General features: G+C 41.9%; 1 protein-coding gene, 1 long non-coding RNA gene and 1 pseudogene across 4 annotated transcripts; 2 read left to right on the top strand and 1 right to left on the bottom strand.

The window, feature by feature from the left end:
• Positions 1-175: 175 nt before the first annotated feature.
• Positions 176-3,429, top strand: LOC115142328 (G-protein coupled receptor 84-like; annotated as a pseudogene).
• A 471-nt stretch (positions 3,430-3,900) lies between these two features.
• On the bottom strand, positions 3,901-16,081 carry stat2 (signal transducer and activator of transcription 2). 3 transcript variants are annotated; one of them, XM_029683309.2, is made up of 24 exons: positions 15,866-16,081; positions 14,860-14,992; positions 14,506-14,653; positions 13,177-13,272; positions 11,802-11,894; positions 11,311-11,389; positions 11,007-11,086; positions 10,690-10,841; positions 10,289-10,447; positions 10,022-10,111; positions 9,868-9,927; positions 9,615-9,635; positions 9,385-9,478; positions 8,896-8,943; positions 8,666-8,749; positions 8,368-8,466; positions 8,085-8,220; positions 7,901-7,953; positions 7,706-7,800; positions 7,400-7,539; positions 6,932-7,120; positions 6,733-6,787; positions 6,372-6,472; positions 3,901-5,352 (listed from the first exon to the last, which is right to left on the bottom strand). In XM_029683309.2, the coding sequence occupies exons 2-24, from the start codon at positions 14,988-14,990 to the stop codon at positions 5,201-5,203; spliced, it is 2,355 nt and encodes a 784-aa protein (XP_029539169.1). In that variant the 5' UTR covers positions 14,991-14,992; positions 15,866-16,081; the 3' UTR covers positions 3,901-5,200. The 3 variants fall into 3 exon arrangements, with proteins under 3 accessions (XP_029539169.1, XP_029539167.1, XP_064857895.1); XM_029683307.2 differs by having other exon boundaries at positions 3,901-5,448; positions 15,866-16,079; XM_065001823.1 differs by lacking the exons at positions 3,901-5,352; positions 6,372-6,472 and having other exon boundaries at positions 6,729-6,787.
• A 289-nt stretch (positions 16,082-16,370) lies between these two features.
• LOC135560240 (uncharacterized) lies at positions 16,371-18,521 on the top strand. The gene is made up of 2 exons (XR_010458830.1): positions 16,371-16,808; positions 18,321-18,521. It is a non-coding gene; the product is annotated as an uncharacterized LOC135560240 (long non-coding RNA).
• The last annotated feature ends 31 nt before the right edge of the window (positions 18,522-18,552 follow it).

Genomic DNA, 18,552 nt, shown 5'->3' with positions numbered 1-18,552 from the left:
GACTCCAAATGAATTTGAACAAAAATAGATATATAGTAGTAAACTGACACAGAGATTCTGTGCTGTGAAAACTCGGAACGGACCATAATTGAGTAACAGATGCGTCACAGGACAGAAAACACACTGCTATGCAGCACGTATGATGTCACTGGGGTTTACCAATGATAAGATTAGAGGAAGCTCAAGAGTTTAAAGAGAGAAGGAACCAGTTGAGTGACAGACAAACTATGAAAAGACTGTGTGACAGAGAAACAGAACAACCACGACACATAGAAGAACCAAAGAACAAGATCATGCACAGAGAGACAAAGACTCCATGACAAACTTCAGAACTGAGGTGAGAAATAAACTTCAGGATCAGTAACCACCCAAGTTTTATTCTGTTATTTCTGGTGATACTCTGTTTGATTGTAATAGTCCTGTGTTAAGAACACTACCTGTGGGAGTTAATGCTCTCAGTTTCAGAGCAACTTCTGTAATGTGAGTTAATGATCCACCACATAGAAATATCTACTATAAATTGAAATGTACTTTCCTGTACTCTAGTATACAGTTGACATCTAACATAACTGTCTGACATGTACATTTCTAGTATGGTTTAAACTGTTCATTTCAAGGAATGAAAATGTATGGTTATTGGTCAAAGGCAGCACAATAGAATATTAAGTCTGCTGTACAATCCTAGTGTTAGATGAAAAAACCCCTGGTAAAAACAGGTTGGAAGCCCAAAAGGGCTTATATGAAAACCACAAAGTACAAATAATGCAGCAACCAGGGTCCATTGAAACTGAGGGGGCATTTGACCCCTCAATTTGATCTATTTGTAGAATACAAATATATAAGATATGTTTGTTTTTTTACACATCATTCATTCAAAGGTATTGCTTCTGTTCGCAACAGTAGAAAGATATTTTTGGTCACATTTACGACAATGAGGTAGCATACAGTACACTTGTAGTCTTCGAGCACTTAATGCATGTTGAATTGGTTTGAAAGACGTGCTGCAGCATATCTACTTGGTGCCTTATTGGGCAAGAGGAAGAATAAAGAATTGTATTTTTGACTTATCTGATATGAACAGAAAGTCAAATGACATTAATTAATTTACTGGAAACACAGAGGTGCAGAAACAACAAAAACAGCCGCCAAAGTCTAGGTTGGTTCTAAAACATGACATCATGGAACATATGACAGAGAACAATAATGGGTCGCCAACTGATTTCAACAAGCTGACAGTTTTTTTTGCCAAAGGGGAAATGGTCTAGAAGTTTAGCCCAGAAACCTGCACCTGTAGCATCCCTCTCTGACATCCCGACTCATCTAACCTGCTATTATTTGACTGACAGCTGATTTTGGAATTTACATTCTTTCTCTGTGTATGTATAAATGACGTGATGCATTTTTACATCATTTATATCATTGTCTTTCCAATTCAATTTCCCCCTGGGGAACAATAAAGTTTATCTTATCACTCTCCTCCCAGGATGCTGAAGAACATCACAGGTGACATGGGGAATGGCTCCTTCTCCTGCCACCACTTCTCGTTTGAGGCCTTCCGCTGCTTTGGCGTGCTGTGGAGTTCGGCTGTGACCATAGTTGGGACGGTGGGGAACGTGATGACCATTCTGTCCGGCTGCGGACTCGTTTCAACTCGCTGATTGTGAACCTGGGCCTGGCGGACCAACTGTACTGCACCCTGCCTGTGTTGACTCCTACCTACACCTCCGCTGGAGGGGCGGCGTCTTCGGCCACCTCCTCTTCCTCTCCAACTCCGTCTCCATCATCACACTGTATCTGATCAAGGCAAGCCGCTACCTGCTGGTGGCGAGGCGGTAAGTCTTTGAGTGGGTGTTCGCTAGGTGGGGCCTTGCCCTCCTCCTGGGCCGGGCCAGCCTTGGCCCATTTACGTGTTTCTTCCCTGCAGGTGTGCACCTGCAGTTTCCACCGCACCAGGAGGCGCCCTTACACCACCGTGCTGCACTTCTTCTACTTCTTCATCGGCCTGGGCTGCGTGGTGCTTTTATTCCTGCTCATCTACAGGCGGGTCAGGGTGGCAGCAAGGGCACCGGTCAGCTGACGCTTAGCTGACGCTTATCACGAAGGAAGCCGACCTCATCAGAACCAGGGATGGAGAGGGGCAGTGGCGTCGGGAGAGGGGTGGCCACCTTCCAGAGCTGTGAGTTGAACAGCCAGGGGGAACTACCCCAATACAAGGGTGGAGAGGTGAAGGGGAACCCTGGGAAACCCAGTCCTCCCACTCCACCTGGGGGTCTGCTTTAACTTCACATTCAGCTCACCTAGCAGGGGGACAGGAGCCCCCCCTGCCCTTAGCCCTGCGCTCCACTTTGCTGCTCCTGCCCCTATCACTGCCCCCTCCTCCTCCACCACCTCTTCAGGGGACAATGGTGAGTTATCTTCCAGTGTTTCGTATGCTGTTTTGTCTGCTAAACATTGCTGAACCGCACCCTCCAAGGTGCTCCACATGTTCTGTGCCAACCTTGCCTGACTCAGCAGCTGTAATAACCCTGTGCTCTACACTGTCTTGAACCGCCTGTTTGGACAGACCTACCAGGCCCTACTGGCCAGGGTCACCACACTCCTCCCACACCTCTGGAATCATTGACCTTTATTACATTTTGGTAGTTTAGGAGGGGCTCTTATTCAGAGGGATTAATGTTGCATTCAAGAAAACTGGGGAACTCAATGTCAAATCATGACGACAGTAATCTTCAGGTCCAGAAGTCAGAGCTCTAGAAAGAGGCCCGAGCTCCCTACTTGGAATTCCGAGTTGGATGACTGTTCAAAAATATTTTTCCCAGTCGTCTTGAACGCACTGAAGTCGGAAGTCTGAGATTTCTGAGTTCCGAGTTATTTTGAAAGCGGCATTATAATGCATTCGACTAAGCTGAGTAAGACAACCATAACGTAATTATCACAGCACTTCAAATAGGGAAAACACTCTTCTCCCCCATTGGTCTTGATAGAGCTACTTCCTCCTCTATAAATTCCTCTCCTCCTTCCTGAATGTCACATTTACTATCAGCTTGCAAGGGCAAAATCAGCCATTCTGTGATTTCTTCTGGAAAGGGTTCAACGATTTTAGGCTACGATTTTGCTCACAAGGCTTCTTTTTTTCCAGTTACAAACACCAACGTACACTTACTGTACGGCCTTAGTTCTAATAGATTAAATGGCTTTCAAAGCTCAAAGTTCACCTCTATCGTGTACTGTAGTCATACAATATGATCAAAACACATAAGGTCATATATTTCTTTCAAACAGGAAGCCAGAAGCCACCAACGGGGAGATACCACTGTATCAAGACCTGGGGGGTGTTAATTATGCGAAGAACTACATCCTCCTCTACATCTTGTTTATTTGTGTCATTGTCTCTTGGTCTGTTTATAATAAAACAAATCTGTACTTTCATTACTTCTAGTACCTTTCTTTCACTGGACACATAGGACATTCCCCTTTTACACATGGGAAAATTCTGCCCACCATAAATCAGAACTTCTGGAATGTTCCTTTTTTCAAGTTACAAAATGCATGTCCTTAAGGGATGTTGGAAGTCATAATGTCCTCAATGATATGATTAAATAGGTCTCCACCTCCTGGTAGTTCAGAATATATATATATATTAATCATAGCACACCATGCAGTCATATTGGTATAGATGTGGCAGGATGTCATATTCTGAGTATTACTGAATTACAATTTTTGTAAGATTCTCTAACACAGAGCAACGTACTGTATAAAAAAACAGTTCGATTGGTTTCTCCTTCGGCAGCTTGTCTCATCCTAGCCTACTATTATATCGCAATAGGTATTTGTCACTGTGACGACTGAACAGACTGATACCAAACTCAAGGAGATTTGTTGGGGGGGGAAATGTATAGCCAGGTTGTATAGTCAGTTTATTTTAACCCATTTATCATCACAGATATGTCATTATCTGCAGACTATTCTGTAAAACAAGAAATACAAATGATAGATGCCATTCCCAATACATGTTAATCTTTCCTCGCTGTATTCCGGAGTTGTGAATCCTGAACGAACAGAGTAAAGTTTGCAATATCCCTGCTGCGGCTTGTATAAAATAACAGGCTTTCTGTAGTTATTTCACTTCAAGATAATTCCCTCACCTGTAAATAGTGGTACATACCAAGTCACTCATTAATGATCACATTCTGCAGCCCATGCTGTGCCCGACAACACTGTACACCCACCGCGTATATATTGACTTATCCCTCTATCATAAATAAGGTAAGTATTCACCAGAAATGCGACACTCTAAAAGCAATCAGAAACCATAAAAATGATGATTCATGTGGTACAGTCTGAAATGGCCTAAAATGAAACCGACTGGACCCAGGACATGGATCTCACTCAGTCACTCATCTTCTCCAGCTCTTTGGAGTAGCGCCTTAAAATGTGTCCCTCCATACCATCCTGGGGTTGGATGCTGGTTGATAATGTCTCAAGTCACGCCTAATAGAATTCTTAACTCTGTCAGACACAAGTAATGTTCCACGTAATATAAAGTCACGTTTTCTCACATCAATGTATAATACAATGCTTTTGGGCTTTTCTACCTAGTAAGCAGACATGCAATGTCTCAGTTTTTAGTTGTTTTTGCTCAACCAGACCTTTTATCCAGTGTCAAATATGGTATTTGGACAAAAACATTGAGATTATTATTAAAAGACAAACAGAGAATAGAGGAAGAAGTGCAAACGTGTCATTACCTTTTCAAAACACTAAATGAGCTTCTTTTTTTAAAGCTACAGTTGTGTGAAGGCATTGCAAATATTATAAAAATGGGATTCACATTTTTTCCTTATCAGAAATCAGTCATTTCACAACAGTACAAACAAAAACAATCTTACTAGATCTCTCAATGTAATATATATATATACACACACACACACACACATATATTTCCCACATAGAAAAATTGTATTATGCTATACCTGATGGGCGCAGATGGTCCATGCAACATTTCTAATGTTACAGCTGCAGGGTGAAAGTAGCCTATATTTGTAGACTATAGAATGTACTATGTAACCAAGTTATGGTCTAATGTGCATCCTCAGAGTTTGGTTAAATATGGATGGCTGTTGTCTTGGAGTTGTGGGTAAGTGCTTCCACAGTAGCAAGTCATACAGTTTGGTTAGACATTGTATTGTTGTGAGTGTGGTCATTCACAGGGCTGCAGAGGGGCAGTGAAGGGGAGTCCGGGTAGAGCCCCCTCAAGGAAGGTTGTGTCGTCAGACAGGAAGTCAACGCAACCATACATGTTGGGGTCATTGAGGAACTCCTGGAGGGTGGGATTCAGGTCCTCATCGGGAACTACCATGGCAACAGAGAACATGGGGTCAGGACTCGGGGGACCCTCTTCCCCCAGAGCTGCCCCTATTAGGCCCGAGGGAGGGAAGGTGGAGGGCTCTGTTGTAAGAAGTAATTTAAAATCAGTTATTTATTCTAGTTACAATCGAGACTCAACGGTTTCATTTGGAAAACAGCATTCTGCACCTCACTGAGGAAGCAGACATGTATTAGGTGAAAAACACAGAATGGAATATCATTATTAGTGATACAAAACAGCCAGTTGTGGTTAGTTAAAACATACAGTCCACAGACATTAAGATGCATCTTGAGCATATGGTAGTCCCTCCAGGATTTCAGTTTTTTTGTGGTATTTGCAGGGGAAAATGCTTGAGTTTGCTGTGGCAATTCTGACGTTTTGCATAGCAATAGCCTTTTTTTTTGCGAAAACGCATTGAAAAAAAACATGTTAACGTGTGGCTTGATTGAATTATATGAGGTAAATGTGCAAGCCCTCTCTGTGCTGCGGTGATGGTCAGTTTTATGCAACAATATTGTGATGATTTGACTGGTTTTATGCTGAAATAGTGCAGTGATTGGTCAAATTTGTAAGCACTCAATATAGGCAGGGAATTGTAGATTTTTCAAAATAAATTGCAATTGCAGAATCCTGGAGGGACTGGTATGGTGTGTAAAACACCTACCCTGCTCACTAGCTAACATTCTCTACAGAGAATCGCACATGCAGGCATATGCAGAACAATGAGACAATTGGGGGGGTTAAGGAAAACAGTAAACCAAAAGAAACCAAGCTGATTGAGGTGCCCTCCCTCCTATGGTTTTAGCAGTCAGTAGGGAGACTTAAGGACCCCTACTTTGAATTGATCAGCTAAAGACAGAGAAACTTAAGGAGGGCAGATAAAGCTCAAAAGCATGCGATTGTGTTTAGGAGCAGATTGCTGACTTCTGATGAGAGAAAGGGTCAGACGACACTTAAAGGGATTTGGTTGATTGGTGGTTTACTGGGAGGCTTGGCGACTCACCGAAGGCCTCTCCACCCAGACCATATCTTGGGTTCATTGGCCCTGAGCCTTCACCTTCCATTTTGTCAGAATGCATAGGTGACTTAGCCTCCAGTGTGTTCCTACAGTAACCAATGATAAATAGCCATTACACAAAACCAGTTCCTGAGGTGACCAATGAGAGACTGGGATTACACTACAATTTTGATGGAGCCAGAGTATTTTCATATGAGCTTTCATTTACAAAATGGCCTCTATTTCAGAAAGCACAGGTGGAGTGGGGGGTAAGGGAGGCTCATGTAGGGATTTTCAGGTGGATTGTAAGTCACATGTTAAGGCTGGATAAATGAAATGTTAAAAAGACTAACTCAAAAATACTCACTCTTTAGATACGAAAACCAACTTAGTTTTGATGTACTTAATGTATTGACTATCCGCTGAAAAGACAAAGGTCAATTATTTAGATTAATAGCAATCAACTCAACTTGCAAAAAGGATGTCAAATTCTTCATAAACAAACTATAAAACGCATCCAGAATCCAAACTTTCATTGCACCACAAGATCCTTCTGGTATAGTCACCTCCACTCTTCTCTGTGTAGTACTTCCCGAAGGCCTCCACTTTGGGCGTGTCAGGGTAGAGGAAGAGGAGCGGGTTTTCCGGGACGTTGTCCTCCTCCAGGATCTGGAAGTTTCTGATGATCTCATGAAAGGGGATCTGGCCAAGGTCCACTTTGGTGAAGGGCTGCACCGATCGCACATCAGGCTCACCTGGAGAGGGAGGACAATGACAAAGATAATAGATTAGATAAAGGTAGTAGAGAATGTGTGGAAAAGGGGCAGGGAGGGCAATATAGGGGGACAGATAGGAGGAGAAATTCACCCTCATTGGAAGCACTAACGTTAATCAATTCATCGGATGCTACAATATAAAAGGCGTCACTGTGTGTAGTACAAGACATCCTTAATGTGATGTAGAAATCTTGCAAAAATAATTTCCCAGCTTCTTGGTAAGTCTCTGTCCCATGCCATATGATCCTGCCATCTCACCGGTGGGGGAGTAGTCCACCCAGGAAAAGGTGATGCCTCCATCTCTGATGCTCTCACTGAAGCGCAGGAGGAATGTACCCCTCTGTTTCTTCTTCAGGAGGTTCTTCTCTTTGCCTTTACTCACAAAACCCATGATAGAACTGCAGAGTAAAAACACATAGAGAAAACAAACCAGACCTTTAATAAGTTGATATTAATCAAAGGACATCCATAAACAATTTCTCAAATAATGATTTTGCAAAATAACAGGCCAGCCTATCTCAGAGCCTCAAACTATAATGGGACATTTTTTCTCCTCAGACATACCCATCTTTCCACAGGTTCTCTAAGTGATTCTTCACCATAAAAAGGATACCATCGAACCACACCCAAAAAGTGAAGTTGGTGTTAGGAACATTTTCCTGTAACACAAGGATAATTGAGGTTGGCACAGCTTAGACTGACATTAGTATTTCCACTGTCAGCATCATGCAGAGAGCTAACAAGTGACAAGATAATCACCTTGCTGAACTTAGTCCATGAGATGTTGCAGGCGTCGTAACTTTGTTGCTTTCCTGATGGGGCAGAAAACAATAATTTGCCAAACCTACTTCACTGACATCTCTAGACCTGAAAGTCATGTAGCACTGTAAACATACCAGACAATGAACACTATACCCAGGATTGAGATGGGTAGTAGACGTACCAAAGAGTTTGTGTGCGATCATGTCCAGCTGGTTAGATTCCAGACCCCGCGTGGTGGAAGAGAGGAACTGCCAGCTCAACATCTCCCCTAGTTGGGGCCACGTTGCCGCGGGACAGTTGACAAAGAACAGAAGGTTCTGCAGAAACACATTCTTAACAATTATTAAAACACACAAATATAAATGTATTAAAAAATATATATATTTTTTAAAGAGTTGGCTAAGTAGTTGTTTGAACAAGACATCTGATCAAAAGCTGGGGGACCTGTATTGGTGACATCTCACCTTTGGCTCGAGGCAGAGCATATTGAACCAGAGGATGGAAGCCCAGGCACTCTGCTGCTGGCTGGAGTTAGAGATGATGACCAAAGGGAGAGAGGATGTCTGGGGTGGGATGCAGTGGACAAAGGAACATGCATTCGTATGACCGACTACTGCAGCATGGACCTTATTACATTTAGATTGTTTTTAGCAGACAATCATCCAGGGAAAACAATGCAAGTTAGACCAGACCACCCTTACTGTGTCACAACATATGGGGCTGATAGCTAATGAGGGCACAGGGAATGACAGGAAGACACACCTCTAAGGAGACTGACATGTCGTGCAGAAGGAACTCTGTGTTAAAGTTGATGATGTGCAGCTCCTCTGTGACGCTGAGAGAGAGCTGTTGGCACAGAGAGGTTCACCACCAACACATCCAGGATCAAACACACCTGCTGCTCAACTCTACTACAGCATGGCTGAAGTAGAGTTGTTCCTAATGCTTTGAGTATTAAAGTGGATATATGTTGAAACATGATGTAAACTCACGTCATGGATCCCCTTGCCCCCTCCTCCAGATTTCTGCTCCTTCAGTGTCTGCAAATACCAATTAAATCCGTTTTGGTTAGTCCATCTCTGCTATAAGCAATTGTGATGACAAAATGGCATAATCCATCAGCTAATTGATATCATAATTGATTCATCAAAACCTTTTAAATTGACTCAGTTACATGATGTTGCCATGAGCAACACCGCAGATGTTACAGATGAAAGTGAATCTGTGCAGGTGCGCTTCGATAGCTACAACGTGATAGCTGAGGAACCGTAAACACTGGAGAAGTACAGCCTAGCGCTTCAATGCTCTTAGTTGTTGCGGAAATTGCCCCAATATTACGGTTCACCTTGTACATCACTGACTCTACCTTTATGCAAGTCAACTGCATACAGTTTCATGGTTAATTTCCACTCCGAGTTGTGTAACTGACTACCAATCCATCTCTCTCCACCAACAAAGGCCGGTCTGTCCTACTGACTCACCAGATGTCTGAAGTCTGCCACCATGCCTCCACTCATACTCTCAGCCATGTTCAGGGCCTTACTGTTGGTCCCCAGGACATTGAACCGACGGTACCTACAGGCCAAGAGGGTGAATGTATAAAAGTGGTTTACATGAATTTGTTGAGACACATTAAGATTTCTTTACATTCGTTGTCATGGTTTTACATTTCAAATTTGGCACAAATCTAGTACCGAATGTCACATCTTACCCTTTGACCAAAGGAACCTCCCTAGAGATGAGAGAAAGGGAGAGGAACATCCACTTCAGTATAATGGCCAATAGGGGTCACTTAATTCACTCATATCATTTTCTGCCAATGTTCTAAAGTCATCTAGCTCATAATGATCAATAAATCTCGTGACTATCTAGATGTCTGGACTAAAGCAACGAGAGCACTACGTAAGGCAGGCATCTAATATGTAAAGAACAACTGATTTGATTTTCCAAAGGTTCCATCTCACCTGTCCATAGACACATTCACTTTCATGGCATGGTTCAGCTCAGGAAATTTGACAAGGAATCTAGAAGAAACACACATTAAATTGTATAAATGGATGTCACATTCACTATGACATTCAATTCAGTGATAACTAGGAAAGGGTCTGAAGTACTCACCTGGTCTTGACTGAGAACTGGAGATTGGTACGCAGGACCAAGGGGACTTTCCCTTGAGGCATAGAGGGCTGAGTCTCCACCACAAAGGCGCTGAAAACACAAAATACCTTCTGTGAACAATAGTAAGAAAAAGGGAGCTGAACAAATCATTAGTGTGCTTGTGTATTATTATTTGCACTGTGAGGATTTACTATGTTAGTGTGTAAACTTTGTTTATCAGAATTGTTTATGAGCCAGTGTGATTGTGTATTGTAAATGGTGTAAAACCTTTTGAGCAGGCTGGTGAGGAGACTGTCCACCCTCTTCTGCAGCGCTGGTTTTTGCTTCTTCACAGGGTCTTGGTCATAGGTCACCTTCCCCATCAGCTCCTCCAGCTTCTTAAGGAACTTACGCACCTGGAACAGACACTCCGCCTCCGTTGTAAACCTAGAGGGAGGTCAGACGGACCGAATAGAGGTCATACAGGAGATCACACAGAGGGGTCAGAGGTCAAACACAACAGAATGAACATGGTCTACCGCCACAGGCTCTTTCTAAGAAAGGCTTCGTAGTCGCTCCTTCAGCAAGCCAGGGCAGATGTACTGAACGCTCAACAGCGTTACAGCAGAAAGCAGTTAAGAGATGGTTTAGGTCAGGTAGATCTACAGAGGTGAATGGCTGTACTGTACCACTTCTCCAGCTGGTCCAGGCAGGTGCTGTCTGGGGCTCCAATGCAGGCCTTCTGCTGCCTCCTTTGCCACTGCACTAGCTCTTCCCTCACAAGCACACACAGCAGCTCCTCTACACCGTCCAGCAGCACACCCATTCCGGACAACATGCTCTACAGCGGAGACGGGGAGGAGGAAGGGAAGAGAGAGGGGGGAGAACCAGAGGAAATACATGTTATATGAATAATACACTTCATAATGTCCTAATTTATTATTAGGTGAATGTCTAAGGCGTAAATTGTTTAAGGTGATGTAGACTAGAGGATTGTGGGTGGTACCTTCCTGGAGGCGTCCAGTCTGTTGAGTAGAGCCTGCAGCACCTTCATCTGTTCCGTCTTCTCTGCCTCGTTGGTGGTGCCTATGCACAAGAGCCTGGGTTATCGTCAAGTCAACAAATCAACTACAATAGAATGAGGTTACAGATGTCACCCGATAGAACACGTCACTTCATAACTCACATCCATGGCAAAAGAAAATTGACTCTTCATAGCCATGTGGGCTTTAGGGAAAAATATACAGTATCATATCTCTGTCTGTATCCTCTGCTGAATCGATTATCACAAATACAAAGGATGAGCTCACCTTCCATGTTATGAGTCTGGTATTTAAAATCAAACTCATCTTGTTGTTCCTCCAGACATTTCACTGTGTGTTCCATGCACTGCATTTACAACATGAACAAAAAAGACAAACTGTCAAAACGGTCAATGGTGGTCTGTAAACCAAATCTTATTGGTCCCATACAGATATTTAGCAGATGTTACAAGCGAAATGCTTGTGTTCCTAGCTATAACAGTGCAGTAGTATCTAACAATTCACAACAATACACACAAATCTAAAAGTAAAAGAATGGAATTTAGAAATATATAAATATTAGATTGAGCAATGTCAGTGTGGCATTGAATAAAATACAGTATATAAATGAGTAAAACAGTTTGTAAACAATACTACCATGAGATTATGTTATCATAATGAAAGGTTTGGCAGCAACATTAGAGGATAGCCCACCCCCCATAGGATGCTCATATCATGGTAGGCATTGCAACCTTTAGACTAGACTCAGAGACGCTCACCTGAACTTTATTCTTAAGGTCTGTCATCTTGCGCTCAATGTTCCGCTGGCTGTCTGTCTCCATGGGGCTCTGCTGGACCTGCAGTAGCTGGACCTGAGAGGAAGAGGATGAAGAAACACAGTATTGATGACCCTAAAGTCTTTCAAATGTGATGTACCCCCTCCTAAGGTTCTGAGAGAGTAGGTATACAGGATAACCCATTCCCGCACCCTATTCTGCCTTTGGAAAGTATTCATAACCCTTTACTTTTTCTACATTTTGTTACATTTCATTTTAGAATAATGCTGTATTACATTTTTTTTTTTAAATCCTCAATCTACAAGCAATACCCCACAAAGACAAAGCGAAAACAGGTTTTTAAAAATGTTTGCAAATTTATACAAAATTAAAAACAGATATATCTTATTTTAGTACTCAAGACTCTTTGCAATGAGACTCGAAACTGAGCTCAGGTGCATCTTGGTTTCCATTGATCATCCTTGAGATGTTTCTACAAGTTGATTGGAGTCCACCTGTGATAAATTAAATTCATTGGACATGATTTGGAAAGGCACACACTTGTCTATGGTTCCACAGTTGACAGTGCATGTCAGAGCAAAAACCAAGCCATGAGGTTGAAGGAATTGTCCATAGAGTTCAGAGACAGGAATATGTCAAGGCACAGATCTGGGGAAGGTTACCAAAACATTTCTGCAGCATTGAAGGTTCCCAAGAACACAGTGGCCTCCATCATTCTTAAAATGGAAGAGGTTTGGAACCACCAAGACTCTTCCTTCAGCTGGCTGCCCGGCCAAACTGAGCAATCGGGGGAGAAGGGCCTTGGTCAAGGAGGTGACCAAGAAAGCGATGGTCAATCTGACAGAGGTCTAGAGTTCCTCTGTGGAGATGAGAAAACCTTCCAGAATGACAATTATCTCTGCAGCACTCCACCAATCAGGCCTTCATGGTAGAGTGGCTGATGGAACATCTGGAGAGACCTGAAAATAGGTGTGCAGCAACACTCCCCATTCAACCTGATAGAGCTTGAGAGTATCTGCAGAGAAGAATGGGAGAAACTTCCCAAATACAAGTGTGCCAAGTTTGTAGCATCATACCCAAGAAGACTCAATGCTGTAATCGCTGCCAAAAGGTGCTTCAACAAAGTACTGAGTAAAAGGTCTGAATACTTACATAAATGGGATATATATTTTTCATAAATTAACAAAAGAAATCTAAACCGGGTTTTGCTTAGTTATTATGGGGTATTGTGTGTAGATTGAGGGGGGGGAAAAAAACAATTTAATCGATTTTAGAATAAGGCTGTAACCTAACAAAATGTGGAAAAGTCAAGGGGTCTGAATACTTTCGGTTCTTAAAGGCTCTGTGTTTGTCTAACCTGCTCATTCAGCTCAGCGTTCTGCAGGATCTCCTTCTCTTTCGCCAGAAACCACTGGATGATGTTGGCCAGATTATAAGGCTCCTCTTGGTACCTCTGGAAGAAGAAAGGGCGTGAAGAGTAGTTTTACTAGAGTAGTTGTACTTCATCAAGACCTTGAAGGGCTGCAAACTCAGTAGCTCTAAGACCCAGTTGACTACTGTTCTAGAAGGTTCTATCTACACTGAACAAAAATATAAAAACACAACATGTGAAGTGCTGGGCCCATGTTTCATGAGCCAGAATAAAATATCCTAGAAATGTTCCATACAAACACATACAACTTCTCACAAATTTGTTTTAATCCCTGTTAATGAGTATTTCTCCTTTGCCAAGATAATCTATCCACCTGACAGGTGTGGCATATTAAGAAGCATGATCACTACACAGGTACATCTTGTGCTGGGGACAATAAAAGGCCACTCAAATGTGAGGTTTTGTTAAACAGTGCAATGCCACAGGTGTCTCAAGTTGAGGGAGCATGCAATTGGCATGCTGACTGCACGAATGTCCACCTGAGCTGTTGCGACACTTGAATGTTAATTTCTCTACCATAAGCTGCCTCCAGCATCCATTTAGAGAATTTGGCAGTACGTCCAACCAGCCTCACAAGCGCAGACCACATGTATGGTGTCATGTAGGCAAGCAGTTTGCTGACGTCAACATTGTGAACAGAGTGCCCCATGGTGGCGGTGGGGTTATGGTATGGGCAGGCATAAGCTCCGGACAACGAACACAATTGCATTTTATCGATGGCAATTTGAATGCACAGAGATACCGCGACATTATCCTAAGGGCCATTATCATGCCATTCGTCTGCCGCCCTCACCTCATGTTTCAGCATGATAATGCACTACCTATGTGGTAAGAATATGTATACTATATCTGGAAGCTGAAAATGTCCCAGTTTTTCCATTGTCTGCATACTCACCAGACATGTCACCCATTGAGCATGTTTGGGATGCACTGGGTGGACACGTATGACAGCATGTTCCAGTTCCCACCAATATCCAGCAACTTCTAACAGCCATTGAACATTCCACAGGCCACAAACAAAATCCTGATCAACTCTATGCGAAGATGTGTCACAACAAATACTGACTGGTTCTGATCCACACTCCTACCTTTTTTTCAGCTATCTGTATTCCCAGTCATGTGAAATCCATAGATTAGGGCCTAATGAATTTTTCAATTGTCTGATTTCCTTATATGAACTAACCAATATCTTTGAAATTGTTGGTTTATATTTATGTTCAGTATATTTATCATAGACACCCCATAGAGCCACACCTGGAAGCTTTGTTTGAAACGGCGTATGTTGTGCTGCAGCAGGAAGGACTCTCCCCCCTGGACGAAGCGGCTGTGCTGGATATCCAGGTTCTCTAATAACACCTGGAACAGCAACATGGCAACATCATGGTCCCGCGCTGCACGATCCCTAAGGACGGAAACATAAGGAAACTGGTTTAGGAACTACATAGAGCTTCATTCACCCCTTTTCCCTGACATTCTTTGGGTTTGTTCTACATGGACATCCCTGTGGTCCTTCAGACATCCCTAAATCAGTGCATAGTCACCCAGACCCTTTCATTTTTTTTTAGTGGCTGAAACAAGAAATAGTGCAGGAGGAGTGGACTGCCTCACCAGTCTTGACCCTCTATCCAGTGTGCCAGGTAGTGGCGTACATCCATGGGGAAGGCATCCCCATCATACAGCTCATCCACCTGTGTCAGGTACACAGACTCCAGCTGCCTCAGCTTCTCCCACTGTGCCATGCCTGGGTGAAGACAACACCACACGCATGCATATAATCATTAATAAAAGCCATACAGACAGAGTACACAATACGAGGTGAGGTTTGTTTACTAAGCTTGCACATCTAGGGACATTATCTTCTTTGCATTGCTGCCAGTGGTCTGACCACAAGACTACATGTAACAGGTATATGGCTGAAACACACTCACGGCCTGAGAGAAAGTACCCTTTGAATACTTGTATTAATATTTTCCTACACCAAGTATAGGCTATGCCTCAAGAATCCGTTTATGCGGTTGGAAAGTCTGTTTCAAAGTAAAAAGCCACCCACATGACATTCTGGAAAATGTAAACAAAACTATCATTGTTAAAACGTCTAGGTTCTGACTCGCTACAGGCAAGAACAAGGCAGATGTGTCCATAATAACCAGAGTTTTACGATCTATTGGTCACCACAACACAGTTGCACAAACATATATACGAGCCCGTGTGGAACAGATGAGTCGGTGACTAGCAAGAGTAATGTTACAGTGATGGCCGCCAACATCTTGTTCTAACCGGACAGCACCAGTGGGCAGAACCAAAACCAATCCGCATTAAGTGCACTAGCTATTTAAATCAATATTAAGTTCTGACAGGAACACAACATTACTAGAGGGTGAGGACATATCCAACCAACCGCTCAGACGAACTCCAGCTAGCCGTTTTTACAATCACATAAATATAATACGTCATAGACAAACTTAACACAACTAACGTTAGCTAGTTAAGTTACCATTCTGACTGATTTATGCTCAGCAAATTATATCAAAAATACGTTCATGCTCAGCGGTGTACGTGACATTCAGAAGGCTACATTTAGTAGATTAGATCATGTTAGCCAGTTGTCACTCACCTTTTACGTTACTGCAGTAAATGTTTCTGATTATCGATGACGCGCTATTCGCAATGTTGTAGGATTGACAGCTGGTACGTTTTTAACAGAAATTATTTGTTGGTAATTGTGTAGCTCATAAAACGATAAACAGGGACAAACTTCGCTTCCTATTCATGGGAGCAGACATTTGAAACAAACTGTTCACCTCCCCCCGAATTTAATTAAAAGATCACGCACTTGGTTCGCTAAATGTCCCCTCCCAATTTCTCTTTGACCAACCCCGCAATGCACCATTTTGTTTCTTATTGCCGTTTTATGTGGATCCAATGAGCCGAAATGGATGAAATACGGAAGTCCAGTTTCTGCATTAAAACATTTCCAGAAGCTGATTGGTCCCATTGGGGTACGATTGGGCCTTCCGGAAAACACTGTTAAGCATTCATGATTGGTCAAAAGAACATGACACTCTATGATTACCGAATCAAGGTGGGACAAACTCAGTTCAGCAGAGGGAGTAAAATAAGACGGAAGAGCGATATCGAAACCTAGCACCATCTCAAAAGACTTCCAAGAAATTACGTTTCGAAAGTGAGGTATGAAAACAGAAAGGTCCACCCTCTTTTCTTCCGGCGCTTGAATTCAAATGCCAGTATTCTTGATTTAAATGAATTGCCATCAGACTATACTGTATTTTTTTAATATACTGATAATATTTCACAGGCTAACTGATAATTGGAAATCGGCATGGATTAATTAATTCACAAGTTAGAAACATTAACTAATAGCAATAGACAAAGGACACAACAGTTTTCACAATGTTTCTGATTCTGAAAACACGCTATTCGCAATGTTGTAGGATTGACAGCTTGCATGTTTCTAACATAACATATTTTTTGCTAATTGTGTAGCTCATAAAACCTCGGATTCTGGATTTATTTTGTATTACATGAAGCTTGGCAAAGTAAGTGTAACAAACAATTAGCATTTTCATTATTGCTGCTGTATAATGGTAATCAACGGCGTCCCATATTTACACGAATATGAATCATTTTATTCTAGTTGATAACTGACAGCTTGTCTTTCTCATGGAGGATTCTTTCATTATATTACATGAAATACAATTGATTATATCTTGGTAGTATAACAATATACAACTGTAATAATAGCCTACGTTGACCATTGAGCTGAAATGGGCGACATCATGACTAAAATGCACAGTTTGGGCAAAATGTACCTGTGTTTCAAACGGGTGGGTATAATTTGAGGAACGTTCCAACAGGAATCCGTTCCAAAAACTTCGTAAATATCAAGGTTGCCAACAAACAACGCATACAGAGTCGTATAACAGTAGAATGAAATACCAGGTAGGGAGTGAGCTATGTAATTACGTTTTCACCACGTTTATTCGGAAAAATGTCTCTTCATTCTGGTAGCCTCCACCATTTCTCGTTCGTTGGCTTAGTTATTATTTCCGGTGTTCCTGCATTTGCCGGTGAACTCTGCTGCGTCTCAATTGGGGAATCGCTGTGGTTGAAATGTAACTAATGACCGCTAGCCCCAGTATTTTATTAGCTAGGTGGCTTGTACACAATTGTTACTGATGATACTGTATATACCTACTCGTACTACAGAAACATGCATTGTGTTTTGCCAAGTTCTCTCTGTGTTAATCCTGTTTCCCAAATATAGTAGGTAACTTGTGTCGATGTTGTTGAGTTCATATTGCCTAGTTAAATAAAATATGAAATAAATTAGAACATTTAAAATATATACTTTGACCTATTTCAGGTAATCCCAAGATGCTTGATTCACTACAGCTGCTCTTGAATAACTTTCCAGTCGTTTTTGCTTTACATTCCGACTTTTGAATGTCTGTTTATTGGACATATATATTAGTGTCTAATAAAAAAGAGCAATTTATTTAAAGCGTCCTATCTGTTTTAAGGTTATAGTGTGTATGTGTGTGTAGTGTAGGTCCTCTTCATGTCCACTAGGTGTCAGCACAGCTTCAATAATGTCCCACCAGGTTCACAACATGTTTTCATGTGTAACAAATCAAATTATATTTGTCACATGCGCCGAATACTACATGTGTAGACCTTACAGTGAAATGCTGAAATGAAGCCCTTAACCAACAATTTAGTTGTAAGAAAAATGTGTTAAGTAAAAAATAAGAAATAAAAGTTACAAATAATTAAAGATCAGCAGTAAAATAAAAACAGCGAGGCTATATACATTGGGTACCTGTACAGAGTCAATGTGTGGGGGCACCTGTTAGTCGAGGTAATTGAGGTGTTCCTTTCAAGTCCAGTGGTGTAAATTACTTAACAAAAATGTATTTAAACTACTCCACTACATTCTGTTTATATCTGGGGGGGGTTTGTATCTGTACTAGTACTCTTTCTGTTTCTTTACAACATTACATTTTACTTCACCACATTTCTAAAGAAAATATATTTTTTACTCCATACAGTTTCCCTGGCACCCAAAAGTACTTTTTGCATTTTGAATGATAAGCCGGACAGGAAAATGGTCCAATTCAAACACTTATCAAGAGAACATCCCTGGTCATTCCTACTGCCTCTGATCTAGCAGACTCACTAAACACATGCTTCGTTTGTAAATTATGTCTGAGTGTTCCCATGGCTATTTCTTAAATAAAAATACAAGAGAATTGTGCTGTCTGGTTTGCTTAATATATGGAA

This window comes from Oncorhynchus nerka, linkage group LG15 (genome assembly GCF_034236695.1).
Source record: "Oncorhynchus nerka isolate Pitt River linkage group LG15, Oner_Uvic_2.0, whole genome shotgun sequence".
NCBI lineage: Eukaryota > Metazoa > Chordata > Actinopteri > Salmoniformes > Salmonidae > Oncorhynchus > Oncorhynchus nerka.
This window is presented reverse-complemented; position numbering and strand designations above follow the sequence as displayed.